This window comes from Papaver somniferum, chromosome 9, assembly GCF_003573695.1.
Source record: "Papaver somniferum cultivar HN1 chromosome 9, ASM357369v1, whole genome shotgun sequence".
NCBI classification, from domain to species: Eukaryota; Viridiplantae; Streptophyta; class Magnoliopsida; order Ranunculales; family Papaveraceae; genus Papaver; species Papaver somniferum.
Genome location: NC_039366.1, coordinates 99,184,861 through 99,203,263, shown reverse-complemented (window position 1 = coordinate 99,203,263; position 18,403 = coordinate 99,184,861). Strand labels below are relative to the sequence as shown.

General features: G+C 36.9%; 1 protein-coding gene across 1 annotated transcript; it reads right to left on the bottom strand.

Annotated features, from left to right (window-relative positions):
• Positions 1 to 202: 202 nt before the first annotated feature.
• Positions 203 to 4,218, bottom strand: LOC113312340 (ubiquitin carboxyl-terminal hydrolase 13-like). Its single transcript, XM_026561100.1, has 14 exons — positions 4,070 to 4,218; positions 3,679 to 3,734; positions 3,431 to 3,590; positions 3,226 to 3,327; positions 3,071 to 3,142; positions 2,805 to 2,870; positions 2,472 to 2,537; positions 2,290 to 2,367; positions 2,012 to 2,128; positions 1,790 to 1,879; positions 1,612 to 1,710; positions 1,414 to 1,506; positions 1,143 to 1,200; positions 203 to 1,012 (listed from the first exon to the last, which is right to left on the bottom strand). The coding sequence occupies exons 1-14, from the start codon at positions 4,151 to 4,153 to the stop codon at positions 345 to 347; spliced, it is 1,809 nt and encodes a 602-aa protein (XP_026416885.1). The 5' UTR covers positions 4,154 to 4,218; the 3' UTR covers positions 203 to 344.
• Positions 4,219 to 18,403: the final 14,185 nt, after the last annotated feature.

The following is an 18,403-nucleotide window of genomic DNA, read 5'->3' as shown; positions in this document are numbered from 1 at the left end:
TAAACTCTACTGGAGATAGTTTTGTTTTTATTTTTCTTGTAAGGCTTTCAACCTTTGTCCTGTTTTTTGTTTTGGTTTTTGGGCTTTCTTAGTCCAGCTGATTTAAAAAAATAATAATAATAATGGATGTGGATATTAAAGGGTGTTGCACAACACACCTCTCAACTTTATCATTCGAGAAACGTCTCCGTTAGTTCGTATACATGGTAACTTAAAGGCCCAAACTATATGTGAAAGTACTGATTTACCAAGCCCGAATTTACATACCTGTACAAATTCATTAACTTGCATTTTAGTTCATTTTCTCTCTTTAAATTTTGACGATTCATGTCTTGAATTGTCAATTATAAGAAACCATCAAATAATAGACGTTTACCCCTCTCTAGGTAAATTTGCTTCTCCGAGAATAACGGACTAATCTTGCTTACTAGAGCCAATACATTCTCTTGCGCCTTCTTCAGTTCATCGTTTATTGCCATCAATCTTGCCTTCGCTACCTGTAAAGACAGATCTTTCTCCAGTAATGCTGCATTAAGCTTCTGCTCACCGTGGAATCCCTTCTTAACACCCTCAAACCATTCTCTAAGCCACCCAACATTAAACTCAAGCTTCTCAGCCATCTTTATTTTATTTTCCCATAACTCGATCATGGTGGATTTAACCTCAGAAAACCGATGGTTATGCATGTCCACAATGGAAGTCATTATGTCTCCGACCAATGTGACCTGGGTAGAGTATAAGTTTTTTAGAACATGGCTCGTAGCAATATGCCCGTATTTTAACCATATCTTTTTATACAACGAAGCTTGTGATTTCAGAATACTGAAGCCTCCAACGTCTTCAAAATTATCATCAACAATGCCTTGGTGATGTTGCACTACTTCAAAATGTTGACCAGCTGTGGGGAACCTGTTCAAGGGATCAATTTCACTAGACTGTGTCACCAAAGCAGAACGCTCATTATCATTTAGCTTTGGTGCTGAATATTCGGCTTTTTCTTTTTCTACTGACACTGGAAAAAAGGGGAAAACAATATATGAATATGCGTATCTCCAAGAATGCCTTTCCCTCCCTAACTAAAACTGACCCAATTATAGAACATTAGAAACTAAATATTCATAAAGGGATTGGTAACCAACTACCTTGGATTGACTGCGCCCCTTCAGTGTTTTCTGAATGAACCAACTTCTCATCCTCATGCTGCAAACGAAGTCAAATGTTAAAATTCTCAACTCAACTTTTAATGAAAGATCTTCAGTGTGGTGGAAATAGCACCACCATCTGTGATCCAGCGAGAAACACAAATATTATGAGAGCAGAATATTACTAGAGAGAATGCGACATCATTACCACACAATCTCTTACTCTTAGTTAAATTTATCACCTTGAGAAAGGGAAGGTGAAAAAGGAAACCTTTATGATACTGCAAACGAGAGCCTCCAGTTTTTGCTTCTTGTGCTTTGGCACCTCTTCTTCTTCTTTTTTTACTTCTCTGTTCAACGGATTCTGTAAAACAGTAGTGTGCTCATTAGATAATCCAAGATCAAGAAAAGTAACTCCAGAACACAAACAAATTCAAAACATAATCAACACTGAAAAGTTGTAACTTACCAGACTGGCACTGGCTACATCAGTTCTTCGCGGGGGATTTTGCCTATCAAAGTGCTCCAAGCAAAGATACTCTCTACAATTTTCATAAAGATTTTTTCCCTGAGGGAAGGTGATTCTTGTTAGGGCAATTTATATTATAATTAAACAGATAGTATTTCAGAATGGAAAATGGATATACCTGAAAAAGTCTAGAAACAATGGCATTGTCTCCGAGGGAAAGTACTTTAGTTTGCTGACCCTTACCGTATGAATAATATTTCAACTTCCACTGGCAATACAATTCAAAGAAGATAAAATCACTAATTTAACTCATTATAAGTATTCTGATACTTCTCTATGTGTTTCTAATAAAATTATATCATCACAAACAACAATTCAAAGGGGATAAATGAGAAAGCACCTTAGAAAACTCGGTGCCAGGTATCTGCAGCTTCATTTGTATGCGTGCCCTTACTACAGCGGCAGTCTCCCATCCGTGAATTACAAAGAAAAAAGGTTTCCCAAATTGACGAAATTGCTGTCCAAATAACAATATATGAATTTAGTAGTCGAACAATAATGCTTAACCACAGATAGTTAAAAGTTAATCATTGATCCGTTCTCTTGCTACACTACATAAACAATTTTTTTCTGGAATTCTGTTCCATTAAGATATACAAGTAGTTACCATTTACTTACCCCTGGGAATGCTTCATCGATGTGACAAACATGAATCAAGCGATCAAGAGGACCCAAAATTTTCTCTTCCTCTGGGATCTGCCGATGAACAAGGGGAAAATCTTAAAGAATTCAACATCAAATGCTAAAAGACTAAAAAACTACAACGATAGGATTCTTTAAAACACATATATGTAACTTGCCTCCTCTGCACATAATGTCCAGTATGGATTACATATTCCCTTCAGTTGCTCAGTATGAGAATAAATCTGCAAGGATGTGAGCAACAAAGAATTAAGAATATGAACCGAGGCGGAATTGAAAGAGTATCAGAACTTTCATCTTTCTTTAAAAGAGTACTAATTTAGAGTCTTGAAAGATGCGGACATTGTCAAGCCAAACCCCTTTCCAATTAGTATTGAGTTCAACCAAATTGGATGAGACAATCATGCAAGGTCATACTTTCAGTGAGATAAGAAATCAGTTCCATTTGTCAAAGTACGACAATGATAAATTTATGGAGTTGCAAAACTAACCTTGCGAATTTTATGATCCAGTACTTCGAAGAGTCTAAGTTCTGCATTTGGATGAGACAGATCCACCTGTTTCAGAATTTTTCACATATAGGTAAGAATTGCAAATACTTCAAAGTTTAGTGTCCCAGAAAGATTAACATATTGAATGACAAATTGAATAAATGCAAAGAAATACCTTCAGTTAACGAATGAAACGAAGCCCTAAAACATTGACACTAAGAGACGTCATAAATTTGAGAGAATGTACGAACTATTGTATGGCTTACCTTTTTCTTCAACTCATTAATCATATAACCGACTGTAATTAGGTTTGGAAGTGTAATACTACAAACGAACACCTGAGAAAAAAGAATCCAGATTTCATAAGCATGATGCCTTGAAAATAACAATGATAGAGACGATCAACGGGTACTTTACTTACTTCATCCTTTATTGCATGGCGAAAAGTGACGTTAAGAGTTTTTGAACCTGGCAGTTCTTGTATAGGAGTAGTGAGAACTTCATAATAAAGGAAATTTGATTTCTGCAGTTGACAAGAAGTAGTATTAGAAATTTTCAACCTCTCGAAGTTCAACAATTTAGAAGATAGGAGTATAAAATCTAGGTCTGGGCCGGTGATGAACTACCTCATTGTAAGATATTGCAACACTCTTGTCGCGAATAGGCTGGGATTTAGGATGCCGAAAGTGAGGGTTCTGCAATGTAAGTCTTATTATTCTTGGATCATCCAAACCAAGATGGCTAGCAATTCTTTTCGTGACATCTTCATAAGTCAACATCCCTGACCTAAAATGAAAAATAAATAAATTACAAACTATATAGCAGCATAACGTAGCTAATCCCGCACATGTTAAAATTAAAAGAAGGTACTTACATCTCCAAAGAGAAACCATCTTCGGTGGGTTTTTCCAGCCGCCGAAAGTGAACTACCTACGATAGAACGGTGTTTTTTAAAACGTAAGGATTTTATGAGAAACTGAAAGAAACATTCAATCTGAAGATGAAGCTTCAGGCATGAAAACAAAAAACAGTTTGAAGTTTCAGTTTAAAATAACAAGTGAAGTTTCTACTACTTTTGTCTAATGTCCCCCACCCCCTACACCCCATGAGCAAGAGGGCAGACGGTTTCCCTAATATAGATTAATGAATATCTCTAATACGACCGATCAATTTTCTCTAAATCAAATGCGACGGAGCGAAAGGAGGTGCATTCTCCTATATCTGTAGATCTCAATGAAGAAAAACGACAGGGATTCGTGGCCTACCTGTGGCCTATTATTGAATGTGGTGGGTACTTGTTGGCGAAGATCACCCGGCTGTGTAGATTTCTTCTGTCCACGAGGTGGCATGATGAATGTAACCCTAAAGAGCGACAGGGAGAGGAAGGGTTGAATGTAACCCTAAAGAGCGACAGGGAGAGGAAGGGTATAAAGGGTTCATATAGGTGATCGGAAAAAGAAATTAAGATGTCGTTTTTGGTATATATTAAAGAGCAGTTCGGAGTTTCCTAAAGCGAGCGGGAAGTAACGAGAACCACTGGATGTCCTAAGGATAACCAAAAACGTTGATTTTCGTAATAACAAGCTAATAATTCAGCCCAAATCTACTATGCATCAAAAAGTGGGCTGAAATAACTTATGTGATTCAAGGGAGCTCAAGAAATCAAAGACCAAGGGCATAGAGAAGGCAACTGAGGCAATAAAAAAATTTGGTGCCCACGAGTTTGGAACTTAATCACCAGTGAAAAAACATTAACAGAGAATTTGGTGCTGGTAAATTCTGAATTCAGGTGATTGGTATCATCACCAATAACTTGACCACTACTACATGAGGTCGTTTGGCAAAATTTTTGCTTCCCACAGAAGTAGAAGTACTTTTTTGAGCAAAAACAAAATCACATTATTTTAATATTTTTTTCGGGTTTTTTTTTGAACGCGCGATTGGGGGATACTAAAAATAATTGGGGATAGAGAAAAAGGACAAAAACTGAATTTAAATATCAAATCAGGGTCACCCCTTATCTAAGTATTTACCTAATACCTAATCTACCCCTCACTAATCATGCTTAGTGCTTAATTATAATTAGTATATTCATAAGATTATTTGATAAATGATTAGTGTGTATTTTTATTTGTATTTCGGTGAGGGAGGTGAGAGTAGAAGGAGGGAAAAAAATTGAGAAGAAACTTTTTTTTGGTAAAAATGGAGGATGATTGTACAAACACTCCCAATACCCAGGTAAAGGTGACAATGCGTTGAAAATTTGATTTTTTTTCTTTGAATCCACCATTGTTGCAGCTGAAATAGCTCGGTGCCGGCATGGACGTAGTATGAATACAATGTCGGCAACAACATTCCCGACATTGTATTCTGAAAAAACGGGGGTCTAACAACACCACCCAATATTTCACTTAGCAATATGTATGGACAAACTCGAATATGCTTTTAAGAAAATCAACAAGACTCAATCAATTAAAAGTATATCAACGAGTTTATATCTCTCTCTTGATTTGATTTACTCAAGCAGGAACTGCGAGTTCTAATCAAATACAAGGAATAACTCGGATGGTACCAAAGACCAATATCCGAGGATCAATCAATGACAATCAACAACCAAAGGTTGGATTACTCTAATTGATGATCTAATGCACAACCTGTATTATTTCAATTATAAAGATAAAACAATATAATGCGGAAACTGAAATAACACAGACACCAGAAATTTTGTTAACGAGGAAACCGCAAATGCAAAAAAACCCCGGGACCTAGTCCAGATTGAACACACACTGTATTAAGCCGCTACAGACACTAGCCTACTCCAAACTAACTTTGGTCTGGACTATAGTTGAACCCCAATCAATCTCACACTGATCCAAGGTACAGTTATGCTCCTATGCCTCTGATCCCAGCAGGATACTGCGCACTTGATTCCCTTAGCTGATTTCACCCACAACTAAGAGTTGCTACGACCCAAAGTCGAAGACTTTAATAAACAAATCTGTATCACACAGAAAAGTCTACGATAATAGATAAATCTGTCTCCCACGAATATACCTACGAGTTTTGTTCCGTCTTTTGATAAATCAAGGTGAACAAGAACCAATCAATAATACCAGACTTATATTCCCGAAGAACAGCTTAGTATTATCAATCACCTCACAATAATCTTAATCGACGCAGCGGAAAATGATATTGCGGAATAACAAACGATGAGACGAAGTTTGTTTGTGATTACTTTTTATCTTGCTTATCGGAGATATAAAATCTCAAGCCAATTATTACAATTGTACTCATACGATAGAAGATGCAAGATCAGATCACACAACTACGATAAAAGTAGTATCGGTTTGGCTTCACAATCCCAATGAAGTCTTTAAGTCGTTAACCTGGTTTAGAAGAAGAAACCAAAGGTTAAAGGAGAATCGACTCTAGCTTAGCACAACTAGTATCACACATAATGTGTGGGGATTAGGTTTCCCAGTTGCTAGAGTTCTCCCTTAAATACACTTTCAAATCAGGGTTTGCAATCAATGTTAGCTTAGTAACAAAGCATTCAATATTCACCGTTTGATGAAAACCTGATTAGATTCAATTTAATATTTCTCAACCGTTAGATCGAAAACATAGCTTGTCGCACAAAAATGAAATGTCCAATTTTGGGTTTATGAACCGTACCCAAACATTAACATTTGTTGGTTCAACAAGTCAACCAAATGGTTAGCCATATGATTACTCTCATACCAACCTTATTCTTCTTCACCATAACTAGTTCAAATGACTCAAATGAACTAGTTAGAGAGTTGTTCAATTGCAAGGAAATCTTATGTAACTACACAAGACACAATTGAAGCAAAATCGGTTTGATTCACTCGAATTGGTTCATGAACTTTTTAGCCACGGTTTGCAAAAGCATTCCTTAGTTTATTTAAACATTAGTTCAAAAACAACCGACTTTAGATATAACCTGCTCAAGTTCGCGGAATTAAGCTCATGGAAGGAGTACACAAACTCCAACAAAAATCTCGGGTCGAGAAGTTCCGCAAGTTCGCGGACTTGGCTCACGCTACTTCCATTTCTCTTGATCAACAAAGTTCGAAAACTTTGGTTCAAGGAATAAGGACTTATGCATATATGTGTTTCCACAACAATTCTTATATCCTACCAATGGTTATGTAATCTAAACTCTCATTTCAATCATTGAAACATTCTCAGAGAACGGATATAGCCATTATTCACAGACCATTTTTCGTCAGAGCAATTTTCAAAGTGATTGAAACATAACATGACTTTCGTCACTAAGTAAAGATGAATTTGGCTAAAGCCAAAGCTTACTAAAACATATTTCGAAAAATAGATAGGCGAGATAAACTCGGCTCGAAATAGCAAATATGTATAATGAAAGTCTCTATATCAAAACGACTTTTGTCTCAAGAGTAGGAGATATAATAGATAGACTTTTGAGTGATAGATAAGTTTAAGTCTCCATATACCTTTTAGTCGATGAAGATCCAACAGTTCCTTGAGTAGTCCTTCGTCTTGTATGATGATTGCCATGGAGTTCTTGAGCTCAACTACACTTTATATCCTAGTCCGAGACCTTTAGCTATGTAGGCCAGAGATCAAGACTTATAGTTTTGATCACTAACATTGACAAACATGCTTGAGATATCAACGCATGCGAGTTCGACCGAGCAATGCTCTAACAATCTCCCCCTTTGTCAATTTTTGTGGCAAAACTATTAATATATATGGAATACAAAAAATAAATAAATTAACTTTTGTAGCTCCTATTCCACATGCCTAATCTTCAACATTACTCGAAATCTTCATCACTTCCAAGTACTCCAATGATCCCAAAGGTTGTAAGTTTAGCATCATCGTTGTTGAAAATCCGTAGCTATAACAACAAGAAAACAATAATTCTCAATCATTGTTATATAGTGTCATAGTATCATTACACAGCGTCAAAGTCCAATTGTATCAAAACTTCAACAACAATACTATGGTGATATGTATCACTCCCCCTTAGTTAATACTCCATCTCACATAGAAACCACTCCCCCTTACATAATGATCCGAAAGCCGTATGTATTTGTAGTGTGAACTACATATTAATTCTCTCCCTTTTTGTTAATAAAATTGGCAAAGGTACAAGAACGGGATCCTAATGAAATTTCTGAAAGAGACATTTCATGACCAAAAGAAATAACACACATCATCTTATTTAGATGCAATCATAAAGCCGTAGCTAAATGCATTCATCAAGGAGTTTGTAAAGATTCAAGATAACCCCTAAAATATTCCACAACCACACTCCCCACAAAGATATGGCAATTAAGCGCAAGTTCAAAAGAACTCTCCCCCATAAAATTTCATTCCCAAGGGAACAACAAGAGCGACCTTAATTTCGAAAAAGAATAGAAGGATTTCTTTGGACATAAAATATCAATATTAAATTAACCACAAGAAGTTCGTGATTAATTTAACCAAAAATGCTCAACACAAGTAAACTTATGGAGACTTAAGAACGCTCAATTAGATTAATCACAAGTAAACCCATAATTAATCTAATCGAAATACACAACCAAATTAACCACAAAAGTAATCAATTTAATTGGTCATACTCATATAAGAGAGTCTATGGAGCAATGACTAAGTTAAACAATCAACCCAGTCATGAACGCTCAAACATAAGAAGACTTATGGAGTCATAACTAAATAACCAAACACGATGATTAATTTAGTTCAAAATGCTCAACATAAAGCACATTACAGAACAACAACAAGGCTAATCATAAAAATAATCAACTTGGTTGTTCGTGCTCAACATGCGACACATTACGGAGCCACACAGTAATACATAAAATATGGATCAGGGAAGGTCAATTACTGTGGAATATACAAGGATTCATTCTATTTGCCATCACTATTTTCATAACGACATTTAATAGACATAATCCTTGCAAACAAAATATTTTTACCTATCTTCCATCAATAATTGACAATATAGGCTTAACTTTTGTATTTGTCAAAAGTCCATTCATTCTTTCATCAATACATGCATATCAATTCATGAACGACTTTACTTTTGACAAGATATGGGACAATCAAGTTCACGGACGCAAACACACATATCCCATAACAATATTGCAATATATAAAACCATAAAGATTAATACTGCAAAAATCATCTTCCAAACAATTTAGAATTTAAACCAATAAATCTAAAAACATGAAGATGAAAACATTGGACATAGCTATGTGTAATCACAATAATGGATATTCCAACCACTAGTTATTCTTCTAAGCAAAACAAGAAAAATAGAAGATTTATTAGACAATAAGAACACAAATTACTCATCTTCTTCCTCATCGGAGACACTCCAAGATGCTTGAATTGTGTTCAATTCTTCCTTGAGCTCGGGAAACTTCGTTGCAACCAAAGACAATTGTTCTTGGACACACTTCACCCTTGAATCGACCTTACACGCACCCTTATGAATTTTTTGAAGAAGACTCAAAGTGGTAGGGTCACAATCGTTAAGTGAAGCATCTATTTGTCATTTGCACACATTTTCCCTTATGCGTCTGAAGGTACATGGAAGAACCAGTTTGGGAACTCCGAGAGAGTTGCCAATCGAATCAAGACCACGATCACGACAAATTTATCCAATCAAGCAAGGGTAACCTAACATCTTGATGGGTGAAGTCATCAAAGTCATTTGATAAATGATAAAACCACAAATATCGAGACTTTGAACACCCGAATCAAGGAAATAGACTAATTCCGCAAACTCATGACTCCACCAAGAGTTCTCAATTGTGGAGGGACGAAGATTGGGGATACCAAGTTTCCCAAATGCCAACAACGGGATACTAAGATCATTAGTAGGAAATTTTCCTTGATTCCAAGCTACCTTCTTGCCACAAAGCCCAAGAGAGATTTCATCACATGATGGACGTTCTTCACTTGGTCTAGGAAGACGCACGTTTCCCGACAGAATGTTGGTAATCCTTGAAATTAATTCTCTGTCAACAAGAAATCTTTCTCTATTTACCATGGATTTGAATTCCATCTTATCAAGATCAACATCATGAATGTTGTGATAGAAAATTCTTGTGAGAGAATCAAAACCTTGACCATGACCATCAAAGATATTTCCAAGCTTGAATTTTTTGAAGCAAGCTAAATCCTCTTCATGCCCACTATATAGATCCAATTTATTTTCTAGAATAAAACCTTTGGATGAAATCCTTTCAAAAATTCTAGCACAAGAATCATCCACAAACCTAATCCTAAGAGAATTTTAATCACAAGGAAAATCCATGCTAGAGGTATTTGAGCTTTTGGAGCTTCTTTTTGAGATCTTAGAATTCATCATGAGATCTAAGAAATTGAAAGGAACAAGAGGAATTTACTTACTTGGAGTGAAACTTGAACACCCTTTCTTTCAATTTCTCCAAGAAGACTTCAATGAAGGAAAACACAAAACCCTAGAGGTTCACGTACGCGGACTGGTGATGAAGAAGGAGAGGGTGCACGAACTTCTTCTTTATAAGACCAAAAATGGGCTTGGACCCGTTTGTGAACCGCGACCCACACAAGGAAAGTGGGGTTTTCTTTTTTTTTACAACAAAGGTTATGCATCCTGTGACAACACACTTTGTGAGAGACGATGGATGCAGCTTTATTTGGTATTCTAACAAAAATGTACACTATTCAAACCATTTCTTGCCCCATTCCAAGATATATACAAATGGGGTAGTGCCAAGCTTGTTACCAAGAGGCATAATGTGCAAAGGAATTCTCATGCAACATTTTTGGTTGATATGTGCGAACAGTCCCCATTGTGTAATCAAAATAATGATGATAATCAGGGCAGTCATAGCTTTCTCTCCTTTGTTTAATCTGGTTAGAAGGAGCATTCTTACGATCCCTGGGTTGTACAGTATTGTTAGGTTTAACATGTACAACACCCTTTTCGGAATGATTCTTAGACTTAACAGAATTAAGTTTTTCTAAGAGATTAAAAACTCCTTCGAATGCTCTGAATAGATCTTTGTCAATTGATCCATTATGATAGTATTCCTCAAAGAGATCAAGTGTTAATCTAGTGAGGGTCCATATCATTGAGCGTGACGAACGTTTTCTCAATCTTTTCTTCTTTTTATTTTTTCCTTTAGATTGATACTTATCATCTAAATCTTCCTTTTTAGATGAAGAGAGACTATCATGAGAAACCAGAAGTTTTGACCATAATAATCTTGAAGCAATCTTTAAGGATTTCTGGCGTGCGTTACAGATGCCAAGAGCAAGTTTTCCAAAGAAATTTCCCATGGGATAATTTTTAAGGAACCAACAAACACAAACTTATTAGGTTTAGAGTGTTTGTCTGCTCTGATACCAATTGAAAAAGCGGGGGTCTAACAACACCACCCAATATTTCACTTAGCAATATGTATGGACAAACTCGAATATGCTTTTAAGATAATCAACAAGACTCAATCAATTAAAAGTATATCAACGAGTTTATATCTCTCTCTTGATTTGATTTACTCAAGCAGGAACTGCGAGTTCTAATCAAATACAAGGAATAACTCGGATGGCACAAAAGACCAATATCCGAGGATCAATCAATGACAATCAACAACCAAAGGTTGGATTACTCTAATTGATGATCTAATGCACAACCTGTATTATTTCAATTATAAAGATAAAACAATATAATGCGGAAACTGAAATAACACAGACACCAGAAATTTTGTTAACGAGGAAACCGCAAATGCAAAAAAACCCCGGGACCTAGTCCAGATTGAACACACACTGTATTAAGCCACTACAGACACTAGCCTACTCCAAACTAACTTCGGTTTGGACTGTAGTTGAACCCCAATCAATCTCACATTGATCCAAGGTACAATTATGCTCCTATGCCTCTGATCCCAGCAGGATACTGCGCACTTGATTCTCTTAGTTGATTTCACCCACAACTAAGAGTTTGCTACGACCAAAGTCGAAGACTTTAATAAACAAATCTGTATCACACAGAAAGTCTACGATAATATATAAATCTTGTCTCCCATGAATATACCTACGAGTTTTGTTCCGTCTTTTGATAAATCAAGGTGAACAGGAACCAATCAATAATACCAGACTTATATTCCCGAAGAACAGCTTAGTATTATCAATCACCTCACAATAATCTTAATCGACGCAGCGAAAAATGATATTGCGGAATCACAAACGATGAGATGAAGTTTGTTTGTGATTACTTTTTATCTTGCCTATCGGAGATATTAAATCTCAAGCCAATTATTACAATTGTACTCGTACGATAGAAGATGCAAGATCAGATCACACAACTACGATAAAAGTAGTATCGGTCTGGCTTCACAATCCCAATGAAGTCTTTAAGTCGTTAACCTAGTTTAGAAGAAGAAACCAAAGGTTAAAGGAGAATCGACTATAGCTTAGCACAACTAGTATCACACAGAATGTGTGGGGATTAGGTTTCCCAGTTGCTAGAGTTCTCCCTTATATACACTTTCAAATCAGGATTTGCAATCAATGTTAGCTTAGTAACAAAGCATTCAATATTCACCGTTAGATGAAAACCTGATTAGATTCAGGCTAATATTTCTCAACCGTTAGATCGAAAACTTAGCTTGTCACACAAAAATAAAATGTCCAATTTTGGGTTTATGAACCGTACCCAAACATTAACATTTGTTGGTTCAACAAGTCAACCAAATGCTTATCCATATGATTACTCTCATATCAACCTTATTCTTCTTCCCCATAACTAGTTCAAATGACTCAAATTAACTAGTTAGAGAGTTGTTCAATTGCAAGGAGATCTTATGTAACTACACAAGACACAATTGAATCAAAATCGGTTTGATTCACTCGAATCGGTTCATGAACTTTATAGCCACGGTTTGCAAAAGCATTCCTTAGTTTATTTAAACATTAGTTCAAAAACAAACGACTTTAGATATAACCTGCTCAAGTTCGCGGAATTAAGCTCATGGAAGGAGTACACAAACTCCAGCAAAAAATCTCGGGTCGAGAAGTTCCGCAAGTTCGCGGACTTGGCTCACGCCACTTCCATTTCTCTTGATCAAAAAAGTTCACAAACTTTGGTTCAAGGAATAAGGATTTATACATATATGTATTTCCACAACAATGCTTATATCCTACAAATGGTTATGTAATCTAAACTTTCATTTCAATCATTGAAACATTCTCAGAGGACGGATATAGCCGTTATTCACAAACCATTTTTCGCCAGAGAAATTTTCAAAGTGTTTGAAACATAACATGACTTTCGTCACTAGGTAAAGATGAATCTAGCTAAAGCGAAAGCTTACCAACACATATTTTGAGAAATAGATAGGCGAGATAAACTCGGCTCGAAATAACAAATGTGTATAATGAAAGTCTATATATCAAAACGACTTTTGTCTCAAGAGTAGGAGATAGAATATATAGACTTTTGAGTGACAGATAAGTTCAAGTCTCCACATACCTTTTAGTCGATGAAGATCCACCGGTTCCTTGAGTAGTCCTTCGTCTGTATGATGATTGCCATGGAGTTCTTGAGCTCGACTACACTTTTTATCCTAGTCCGAGACCTTTAGCTATGTAGGCTAGAAATCAAGACTTATAGTTTTGATCACTAACATTGACAAACATGCTTGAGATAGCAACGCATGCGAGTTCGACCGAGAAATGCTCTAACATATTCATACTACGTCCATGCCGTCTAACAATATCCTCCATTTTGAAAGGCAAGCCGGCATTGTATTCAACCGAAAAAATCCTGCCGGCATTTGTTGAAAATTTTCATAAATGTTTGCCACTATCCGGGGGATCGGGGGGGGGGGGGGGTAGCCCCTCGGCTGTGTTCGACCTATTCCGTTTTGAAATTTTTCTGGTTTTAATCAGTCCACTGCCGACACAGTTAGTTAATTCTCGAGCATGGCGCCGGTACTGCTAATGGCATAGTATGTTGCTTAAATTTCTTTGCCGGCACATGATGTAAAGTATCCATAAAATTGATTTTTTTTCACTTGACCACCGGCATTGATAAATTTCTATCGAGCATGCCAGCATTTAGTTACGGCATAGAATGTTAATTACCAAGCATGCCGGCACCATTTTCCGGCATGGTCTTCATCAATTTCGGCATGGTCCTCATCACTACCGGCATGGCCTTCATCACTTCCGGTATGGTCTTCATCACTTCAGGCATGGTCTTCATCACTTCCGAATGTAAAAAAAAAATCGTTTTCAAAGTGAGGAGCCGGCAGAGAAGGAGAAGAGAATTTGAAAAGGAGTGGGGAAAATTTAGAATTTGAAAGGGAATGGGGAATATTTAGGTTTCAAAGCCCTAACCCTAAAAGAGATTAATAAGAAGTGAAGATGGAAACGGGGGATATGATTTTGTTTTTTGATTTTTAGTTTGAGGGAAGTAATTTATATCCCCCAATTAATTTAAGTACTCCCACTCGCGCGTTCTCTTTTTTTACTCCGGCTTCTTTCTCAGTTCTCTGCATTGAATTTCTTATATTATTTAAGCCTCTAGGCCCAGGGGTGAGCATTTGGCCCGTAATCCTCGGATTTAACCGGGACCAACCGCATTTTTGCGGATGGATGCCCAAACCGTTCGCTAATGGGTTGGATGCGGATGGGATTTTTGGAATCCAACGGACTACGGATTGGGTCCGGATGCAACCTTGAAAATCTGTTGGACATCCATAACCGTTAGATTAGGAATATTTATATAGTTTTTAGATAATATATAGATAGTTTAGGAATTCTTAGGGCGCTTGCTTGGAATGTTATTCATGACACTTTTATATTTATATACATATATAAAATGTGTAGGCTGTATAAGAAATCGTCTATGTTGGCTTTATTTTTTTCATTATAGATTTTAATTAAAACAAATCCATTGGATTATCCGTACCCGATCCGTTCATCCGAACATCCATTGGATGCAAACCCGTTGGATGTTGGATTGGATACGGATGTCAAATTTGAAATCCGCAATTAATTGGATTGAATGCGGATGAGGTAAAAACTGGTCCATACTGACCCATACTCACCCCTATCTAGGCCCCACCTCGTACTGTCTCACATAAAAATGCCCACTTGAATTGCAATTGGGCATTTTCAGCGACTTTTGACCGATTTGTAGCTTTTACAAAGTGTGCATCTCCTCCAACGCAAAAACTCTGCATTTATGACCTTCTCGACAAAATTCTTAGTATTCTGTAGTTTAGACCTAAATTGGAAAAACTGCATCCTAAAATGGATGAATATCATAAACCACTGCTGGGTAATGCAACGATGGTAGATGAGTGCCTCATCAAACACATCATAAATCCATTTATTTTCCTTCGCGCTCAAGGAATTTTGTGTTACTGTTTAATGGGTTTGGGTTCTTCTCTATCACATTACTTTGTTTCTGCTGTTTCTTCGTCTGAATATTCAATTTGGGTCAAATTTAAGGTATTTTTCTTTCAATCTTTACCTGCATTTCTCAGAAAAGAAAATGATTATTTTTGTTAGAATTTTTGATCCTTCTTGTAGGAATTCTATGTTTTTTTCTTTGTTTAATTGGATTTTTAATGGTATGGGAGTGATTATAAAATGGGTTTTGAGAGAGAAACTGTTTTTGATTATGATTTTTTACTGTTTAATGTTGTTCAACTTGTGTAATTAGATTTCTTTCTTGGTATTTTTATGTATGAATTGGTGAAATTTTTTGGTTATGTTTGTGTGTTTTAGGTATATGATGGATTTCTACTCTAGGCCAATATCGAAGAGAACACGGTCACTTAAAGCTGCATATTATAAACAACAATATGAACAGAAAAAGAGAAATCTAGCTATTAGCAGTGGTAGTTGTTCTGGTGTTCCTGGTTGTAGTAGTAAGAAGGGGGCTTCTTCTAGTGAATGTGGTAACAACAAGGGTGATGAACTGGGAGGTGGTGGTGGTGGGAATTGTACTGCTGGTCCTGGTCCTTGTAATGGTGTTAGAAAGGGTGCTTCTTCTAGTGGATGTGGTGACAACAGCAAGGATAATGAATTGGGAAGTGACGGTGGTGGGAGTTTAACTGCTGCTCTCAGTAGTAGTGGTAGGAAGGGGGATTCCTCTAATGAATGTGGTAACAACAACAAGGGTTCTGAATTGAGAGGTGGCAGTTGTAGTGGTGGGAGTTGTGCTGCTGATCCTAGTAGTAGGGGTTGAAAGGTTTCATTTGCAAGGGATTGTAGTACCAACAAGGATAAAGAATCGGGAGTAGGTGGTGTTGGGAGCTCTACTGCTGCTACTAGTAGTGATGGTAATCGTGTGCAAGAAGGCATTCTACAGGTGGAAAATGAGCCTAGATTAGGGAAACGTAAGAAAGTGTTTGTTCTGCTAGATGATGGAGATGAAAACGAAGAAGAGGAGACAAGGAGAAATGGGATGGAGAGACAGAAAAGTGATTATGAGAGAGTAAAGGAAGAACCGTTAACGATTCATAAAGAAGAAAGACAGAAAAAGAAGAGATTGTGAGAATAGTAGAAGAGTGGAGGAGAATACGAGAAAAGGCGGAGACAGGGAGTACGGAGAGAGACAAAGATAGGGATTGTACTTCCATTAATGCAAATGCAATTCAAACGGTTGATGTAGGAAGTGATTCGGGTGCTTCAAGTGGGTCATATTCAGCTAAGAAAAAAAGAAGTTCCGTTAATTTGGTGGATGAGGTGGAGGAGGAGAAGCTAAGGTCGAGAAACAGAATAAGGGAACAAGAAATGAAGGTGTCAGCCTATTCCCAAAGCAGTCGCGCCAGGTGAACATAAACGTAAGATGCACCACTTACATGTAGCAATGTTCTTAATGTCATATAATTCATGTATTTTGTACATCTTCTTTTGGCCAGATGTTATTTCCCCGTGGAAGTAAATGGTCTAAGTTAAAGCCCTGTAATAAGTTCTAAGCTGGATGATTCTCTGCTTCATTATTTAGTTCAATATGTACTTAATGGGTCCATTATTTATTGAGAAAAAAAGACTCACCTAAATTCCAAACCAGTAATCATCTCTAACAAAAGAATCCTTATTTGCAGTTTGACAGTGACCAGACCCTGGACAAAGAAAAGGCTGAAGAGGAAATTGTAGAGTTCACAAACCAGGTGAGCAGTGTTTAACCATCTTACTTCTTTATATCTTAGTTAAGCTGCTTATCAGTTGCCATCTCTCTGAATTTCAGTTGTTACCTTCCAAAGCTAAAAATATACAATTGTAAGTTTATCAAGTCCACTGAGGATTGAGGAAAAAAAACTCAGTGAAGAGCTAGCCAAACCAGTTGAGATTTTGTGATGCTCGACGAAGTTCTATTTTGTTATGTTTATCTCAAACAAATATTTTCCTTATCCGCAGATTAAGAGTGACAAGTCCCTGGACAAAGAAGAGGCTGAGGAGGAACTAGAAGAGTTCACTAGCCAGGTGAGCACATTCCTCTGGATTTTACTATTAGGTTGTTAACGAGATGCTGTAGATATTGCTTCAAAGGCTGTTGTCTTTTTGGTGCATTGCAGTTTCTTCGTCATCAATAAGCCAACACTTAATTAACTTAAACTTCCCATTTTCAACAGTTATCCTCAGACCCTAAAGGTCATCTCATTTCCACAAAAGTCCTAGGTGGATATGATGAAGATAATACTGACAGTGTTGCTATTCTGAAAGAACGGAAGACTAGTGAAAATATTCAAGTTGAAAAGAAAGAGGTTTTCATTGTTTTGGAGGATGAGGCGGAGGAGGAGATGATTATGTCCGAGGAAGAAAACAAGATTAAAAGAGCCAAGGTTTCTTCGCATATCAACATGCCTGTAAGAATGATTATATCTTACATAAAAAAAATGTTGTGTTTAATTTCGCATTATTCTTATACTGTGGCCATCGCCAAGGTGTTCGCATGAAGCTTGCTTGCTCTCTTGAAGTGGGTCCCGATTCCAGATTATTTTCGTATGATTCTTAGGTGATAATTATCTTTAAAATATTAATGCAGATTGAGATGGTGTCGGAATCTACTGCTAAGAGCTTGGACAAAGATGGGCTGAAGGGGAAAAGGTAAAGCTCACTAACCAGGTGAACAAATTACAATCTTATTTGTTAGCTGCTCAATTGATCATCTTGTTGTTTTCATTTGTTAGTCTCGCATTCATTCCACGCCGCTCTTACCTGCCTCTCTGGGTTTTTATAGGTTCTTGAAGAGATTGATATAGATACTGTACTACAGGTTGGTGTTTTCTATGATGTTTCAGCATTTCTTTTACCATTAATATGCCAACTCTTACTCATCAACTTGGATTCCCCTTTTTTAACAGTTATCCTCAGTTCGAAGAGTTGGGACCGCAACCAAGAAATTGAACGGGGGAGTAGATATCACAAGGAAGCATAAAGAAGCTTCAAAGACCGATTTCCTTTTGGATCTCTTGCTAATTTGGGAGAAAGGTGAAGTGCTTCAGCAGGAAGACGAGGCTGCTCAAAAAGAAACTGATCCTAGTGAGGCTGAGACAGTGATTCAATATAAATTCTCTGATGGT

What these genes read in the sequence shown, in the direction of transcription:
- LOC113312340 (XM_026561100.1), bottom strand. Translation starts at nt 4,153, where the DNA reads ATGCCACCTCGTGGACAGAAGAAATCTACACAGCCGGGTGATCTTCGC. An exon ending in TTGCAATATCTTACAATGAG is followed by an intron (nt 3,328 to 3,430) that starts GTAGTTCATCAC and finishes TGTCAACTGCAG; the next exon opens with AAATCAAATTTCCTTTATTA. An exon ending in TTAATGAGTTGAAGAAAAAG is followed by an intron (nt 2,871 to 3,070) that starts GTAAGCCATACA and finishes ATTCTGAAACAG; the next exon opens with GTGGATCTGTCTCATCCAAA.